The following is a 7,237-nucleotide window of genomic DNA, read 5'->3' on the forward strand; positions in this document are numbered from 1 at the left end:
TACGCGGTTTACCCTGTAGGCGTGACAACATATTGGTGTTATTTTTCGTGAATAATCGCTCATAACTCTTTGTCTGTTTATCGTATTCCAGCCAAAGTTGGTACCGAGATGCGCCTTTATACCTCCCTTCTGTGTGCCAAATTTCAAGGCAATCGGATAACGCGTTCGCGTTTTATAGCAGTTTTTGTAAGTGTGCGACAAGAAAAAGAAAAATAAGAAGAAGAAAAAAAACGAAGAAACTGAGCCAATTTTTGAAGTCGCATATCTCGGGAACGCGCGAAGCGATTTCGCTCAAATTTGGAACGTGGAGTGCTGCAGTTGGAGGGAATGTCCACAGCAAAAATCGTCTTGTTTCATCAAGGAAGCACAGAGCTACGGAGGTGCGAAAATTGCGTTTTCTTTCTTCCTGTCAATATACTCACGGGTGTTACGCGCCGGCTTCTTGGGCCGCACGACACACTACCGTGTGTCTTGATCATATGAACTAGTACTATTCTGTAAAGGTGATTTTCCTCTCGTAAGATGTCTCTAGGATGATTTTCAAAGGCAGAATTTTGGGTGGCGTGTGAAATTTTTTGCTTAAATGACACTACTGTACTGTTTGATTTATTGTGTCCGAACTAAGGTAGACTGGTGTTTTGGCTGCAAGCTACCAGCTGAAATTTGAAAGGGCGTTCTGGAACCCCAGGAAATTCTCCCTGCATATCAGCCCTAAAATATGTGCAGTGAATAATTAATAAGCTACTTAACTGCCATACAAAACACTTTGTAACATATGTTAAGGTTCACTGGTTATGAAGAGCTTACAAAATATGAATTCAAGGACTTGCTTCATGGCAAAGTGGCTTACTTCAAAATTAATATTTCATTTAGCTGGAACTGAGGCTTCCCTTTATTTCTTGTTGCATACCCAAGTCTTCATGATCATAAGAGTGTGCCTCACTTTGTGACAAATCTGTGTTCTGTTAATAAAAGATGATGAAGGTTTACATTTTCTCACAGAAATGTTGACCAGAAACCAATTTCACAATATCTTTGGCAGTATTGGTTACAAACCCAAAAAATGCATTCAGTACAACCTGAAATGATTTTAGTAGGTTGCTACAAAATTAAAAAAATGATTCAGTGGAATTTTCTACTGACTGAATTGCCTGACTGATGCCTTCAGCCAAGCATAATGCAATAATGGTTAAGGCTTTGGGCTTGATTTTTTCACTGTTTGATGTCGCTTCAGTATCACAGGTACCTTTTTGCATATCGCAGTACATACAATGCATGCTTCATGGACTTTGTGTACTCCTTTGTGTGTCATTTGTCTTTGATGACAGTGCAAGGTGTTGATTTGCAATATCATGTAATGACTTCCCTAGGTTTGCAATGGAAATCGTCCTTGTTTTCTGTAATGGCTAGATTGATTGCAGGGGTGCTTGTAATGTTGTGTAACCGGCTGAACATACGGTACTGCTCAAACGTAGCGTTGCACTTGCTCACACTGCAAGTGATTAAAAAACTTGCTAATTAAAGGGCATGGCACTTGTTTCCTTTGCGAGTATTCATCCCGTTTCGTATGGGATGAATGTGGGACGTTACGTTTGAGTGGTACCATAGCTACCTCACTTTTCAGATAGTAATTGATATTTAGGTGTGCATTCACATGATAACTGGTGCCATTCTTTCTTTTGATGTGGTATTCTACGGATTTACTGATAAAAAAAGTAAACAAACAAGTGCCAGGAGTTTTAAGTTTGATTAGGGATCATGGGAAAAAAAAGTTAGGAAGACTTAAGGTTGCCTATACCTGCAGATATACTAGTGGACATTCAATTCCTAATTTAGAGTATACCCCACATGATCAGATTAGGGATTGACTATCCATTTAGTATATTTGCATATGTAGGTGACCTTCCTTGTTTTATTCTGTGATCCCTGATCGAACTCAAATTTATCTTTTATTTGTAGTAAAAAAGCAATGAAGCAAGGGAGTCCACCTACACCTGCAGCTATACTAGTGGACATTTAATCCCTACTTCAGTCATGGGTATATCAAGACACGCGGTAGTATGTTCTGTGGCCCAAGAAGCCGACACGCCACACCGTGAGTATATTTACAGGTAGAAAGAAAACATGATTTTCATACCTTTGTAGCTCCATGATCCCTTATCCGATTGGAACTAGTTTCACTACAGAGGTGTTCACCAGGTAGGCCATGTCACTTATCAAATTTGAAGGAAATCGCCTCAGCTGTTTCTGAGATATGAGTGGCCAAAGTTTCATTTTAATTTCTTTGTTTTTTTTCTTGGTCGTAGGGGGGCTATGGGGGCTTTGATTTCTTTTCGCACACTTTGCAAAAATTGCTATAAAACACAAACTTGTAACTCCATTGTATTAATATTTGCACAAGTAAAGAGCGTATAAAGGTACATTCGCATACTAAGTTTGCTATGAATCTGATAAATATCCAAGGAGCTATGAGTGTTTATTCACGTAAAAAAAGATGAAACTTTGTCACAGCTACAGGGTAAACCGAGTAGAGGAATAACTTTGAAAAATCATGTGTACATAGGCTGATCATCGTTGGAGTGCCTTTTGGTGGTTAGAACAGTAACAGACTTACAGCAAAAAACCAAGCAATTGTAAAATCATGGGATCGAGATACTCTAATAGAGCAGTCACTGGGGGGCAAAAAAGGTGCATAAATAATGTCAAAAAATATCAACTGATCACAACCAGAGTTCAAACCAAGAACCTCCTTACCTAACTCCTGCATCCTTAACCACTGAACCACTGCTATCTTGGCTGGTCACTTCACTTAATTTCTACCTTATAAATGAAAACTCTGGCTTAATAAGTAAAACTGATCTACCAATAGAAAATCTAGATTGTTCTAGAACATTCTATGTGTGTTCTATTAGATGATTTCAGTGAAAGCAAAAACGTGCTAGCAATAGCACCATACTATGGTTGCAACACTTTGAGGCTCAGTCTAGTAGCTATGCCATCAAATTGGAGCCATTTACGTATCGATCAGTGGTATATTTGTAGTATTAACTTGGTTTCACCCCCAGGTGGTCTGCAAGCAGACTAGTATGACCAACTCGCGCCAATCATCACCATCATCATAATCATCATAATAAATGCTATGCTAGCAACACTTGTGATACAACAGCCTGGAAATTATATCCCAATAAAAAGGTGCAGGATTTGCAGGATTTGCTTTGTTTAAAGTTGAGCAACTGCATCTTTTCACGTTTGCATGTTTTTTGTATCACTTGTATGGTCATCATTGTTCCTGTAGCAGTTAGCTATGATCTGTAGATAAAAAGAAATAATAGACGTCAAATCTTGGTGGTTTTGAAAATAAAAAAAGAAGTGAAATCCACTCAAAAACAGCCAAGCTGTAAAAAAGAGTGCTACCCTCAAAAGCCTGGGTGAAAAAAGTTGTGAAATCAAAGGTGGTGGCCAAGAAATAGCTGCAATGATGTTAATCCAAAAAAATTTTAATAATGGCTTTGTGCATTGTTAAAATTTATTAGCATTAACATCACTGCAGCCATTTCTTGGCCACTACCTTTGATTTCTTTTTTCACCCAAGCTTTTGAGGGCCGCACTCTTTTTTACAGCTTGGCTGTTTTTGAGTGGATACTATTGACAGGCTATATATGACTAAATTAGGGATTAAATGTTTACTAGTATAGCTGCAGGCGTAGATGACCTCCCTTGTTTCATTGCTTCTATCATACCTACTCGAAAAAACATTCCTTACATTTGTTTAAAAATAAGTTGCACTGATTCCAGCTACTACCAGCACTTCAAGTACTCACATGAAAAGTATTTGTACAAGTCCAAGTTCTTATCTATTTTGTAGTTATTAGTAACATCCTGATAATTTGTTTAAACGGTGAAGTTAGGCAATGTAGAGAAATTCACTGAAGTACAAGCCATTTAACTAGTCATGTACTCCTGTGATTTATCACTTTGTGGTGAATGAATACAATAGCTTTAGTGCCTCCAGAAATGAACTAGTTAATTCTGTAATAAAGACCATTTCTTGCTAGTCTATAGAGTGCTGACTGTTTCAGTAGAGTAAGTTAATCTTTTTCTCTAACGTACATTGTTGTAGTTGATGTGCTAGCATTATACTTGATGCTCCATTGTACCAACACAATAACTGGTTTGGAGGCCATTTTTTTCAATGTGTGATGAACCAGTTACATAAACAGTGTTGAAATCAATGGCGGATCCAGCATAGGGCATTTGGGGCAAATGTCCCCCCCCCCTCCTCTCATAGTGCCATTTCCTTTTAGAAGAAGCTAGCTATCACTTTGATATGCCAGTAAAGCCAAAATCAGTTTATTGCTCAAGAAACATTGACAAATCAAAAAGTTTTAGTTTGAAAGGCAGACATATCTCCCTTTATTGCAAAACTGAAGTTTATCGAAACTCAAAACTGACCACCAGCACCTTCATGCATAGTAAGTGCCTCTAAAAATAATTATTGTTTGGCAGGTGTTCAAGCCATTAATAAATTTTGCTTGAGTTTTTGTAACTGCTTTTAAGACTTCACAACCTTCTGCTCATGCAATGGCCTAAATGGTATGGTACAATTCAACAATGAACACTACTGAGAGGTGATTGTTTGCAGCTGCTATGTGTTTCCATCAACTATAGCAGATTGTAGCTAACTATATACTAGCAACTCAGAGTGGCCTCCCCTTTTAATGGTATGTGCCCCTCCCCCTGTATCCATCCCTGAAAATAATGGACTATTCTGATACTTTGTGAAAACAGCTGTTGCATCCCTATACTATACCGAATCTACAATACAACATAATTATATTGTTAATGTTTCTGGTATAGAGAAATGCATGTGGCCCAAAGTGTCTGCAGTCAGTAGTTATTTATAAAACTGAAATTGGCTATTTTTAGAACTGAAATTTAAGAGATGCAACATGTAATAAATATGACTTTAGTATAAAGTACAAACCCCAATTAAGCTGTTAGGTTTTTACAATACCTTAAATCCTTTAATACTATAATGCAATTTCCCCATTGGTTTTAAAAATTATGGGTGCCAGTGTCTCCGATCCTAGAATTAGTTATATTTCTGCAGTTGAACAATAAGAGCGTATATTGCTTTTGTTTAGAAACACCTTGGATTCATGTAAAAATACTGAGTGGGGCTGCTGTTGCATTATTTGGTCTACCCTTGACATTTGTTACTAATGGATCAGTGTTCTCTAAACTATTACCGGGACATGTTCAAGGTAATTATGTGTATAACTGTCTGAATAATGAGCAGTACCTTTGATGGTAATTTATCATTTGGATAAAGGAAAACTACTCAGAGAATAGGCACTCAAAATTTTTAAATTCAGTATTATGCAAGCATTTTGTTAATAGCTAACAAATTTCTGCTAAACAGCAATCCCTGTACCAGTCTGTTATGCTTTTAACTCCACCTGTGTAGTTGTACCTAATATTTTGCTTAATATACTCTAATAAAAAAACACGAAAGGTTGTTACCGACTGTTCTATTAGAGTATGTCTATCTTTTTATAGACATGCATTCAAGGTATGCTTATTATGGTGATATTCACTTTTTTGTCTTAATTGATTGCATCTTTAATTTTGATAAAATTGTGTTGTATCCTAATTACCGTAAACGACGAAAGTTTGGAGTGACTAAAGTTTGGTGAATTGAGCCGAATTTTGTTTGTAAATCGGCTATTCAGTTTTATATTAACTGCATGGTAAATTCACCAAACTTTATGTTTCACATGCTGATTTGCCAAACTTAAGTTGCACCAAACTTTCATCATTTATGTGTTATATATAGCACAAGTTTAATATTAAAAATGAATTCATCATTATATTGAAATTGTGTAATAGAGTTGTTCCTTATTATTGTTTCTTCACAGGAGTTGGTCAAGGATTGCGACGATCGATTGGATCATTAGCAACAGCTTTCGGTCCCTTATGGGCTGGTGCTGCCCTTCACTTGTATTATGTTCTGTTAGGAGTACCTCTTGGTTTTCTGGTAGGGGTTGTGGTGAGTTGTATATAAACTAGTAGGCTGTTTACATTCTGTCCGCTACAGGTATTAACATTGGACTCATTTTCACATCTTAGAGAGCCAGATCACAGGAATTAGTACATAAAGAATTCATTTGTATCATATTATAACAACTTAGTTTAAACACTGAACCATTGGTTTACTCTAATAGAACAGTCAATAGGTTTTGCAAGTAATATGACATACATCTTATTTGTATACTACAAAACTTGGTATTAATGTAATACTCCCTGTAGATATTCATACATTTCCAGGGGTGTAGTCAGGATTGTTTGAAGGGGGTTCCAGCATTAGTATTGAGTTACTAAGACCAGGGGTCTGGGGGCACAGCCCCAGTCGCTGAGAGACTCAATATTTTATTGAATCAAAACTGAACAAATTGCTATATTTTATGCAAAGAATAGTACATTAATTATAATGCATATAAGTACCCCTGGGATGAAGCTAGCTAGCACTAGATAAAGCTACCTAGTGGCATAACACATGGAGACACATATAGACATCTGTTATTTCACTGGTATGGGAACCTTGAATCCACTGATACAAATGGAATGACTTACAATTAAAACATTATAGTTAACTACAAATATGGATTCATTTTGCATGCCCAAGTGATAAATTACTGGAGTTCTATATCTTTAAATACTGCACACCAAAGCTATAGCAGTATAAGGTCATGCTCAGTTTTGAATTTAATGTTAGAATGTCTGAAAGACTCCACTAATGAAGTTCCTTAACATGGATATTTACATGCATGTTCTATTGGAGCACACACATGCAAATGTGACTGCTCTATTAGAGTATATACCAGACTGCTCTATTAGAGTATATCGATCTTGCTAATAAGTTTTCAAGAGGGCTCATGTTACTGCTGTAAACCCTTCTCTGAGAGATGAATGCAATCATTTGTTTGTGCTGTGCCATATTATGCCCATATACTTTTACTAGCTCATTTTGTCCTGCCACACTAAATGGTGTGTTAGGGTCTTACTCTTGATGTAAACTCAGAAGTTTAAATTTTACAGGGGGATTCCTGAACCCCCCCCTCCCTACTCCTCTGACTTCACATAAAGTAGTATATTATGTTTAGCAAAACTGATTTTTAACCATGCAGTCAGGTACTACTGCATGCATGTCTTGCTGAATCATCAGTGCTTGGGATTT

General features: G+C 36.9%; 1 protein-coding gene across 1 annotated transcript in view; it reads left to right on the plus strand.

Moving 5' to 3' along the window:
- Positions 1-6,298, plus strand: part of LOC136238078 (major facilitator superfamily domain-containing protein 8-like) — a 29,508-nt gene extending 23,210 nt beyond the window's left edge. Inside the window, exons 10-12 of the mRNA XM_066028404.1 lie at positions 5,145-5,264; positions 5,919-6,049; positions 6,098-6,298. Coding sequence (XP_065884476.1) covers positions 5,145-5,264; positions 5,919-6,049; positions 6,098-6,151 — 305 coding nt within the window. The 3' untranslated portion in view covers positions 6,152-6,298. The remainder of the gene's footprint in view (positions 1-5,144; positions 5,265-5,918; positions 6,050-6,097) is intronic.
- The last annotated feature ends 939 nt before the right edge of the window (positions 6,299-7,237 follow it).

This window comes from Dysidea avara, chromosome 11 (assembly GCF_963678975.1).
Source record: "Dysidea avara chromosome 11, odDysAvar1.4, whole genome shotgun sequence".
Taxonomy (NCBI): domain Eukaryota; kingdom Metazoa; phylum Porifera; class Demospongiae; order Dictyoceratida; family Dysideidae; genus Dysidea; species Dysidea avara.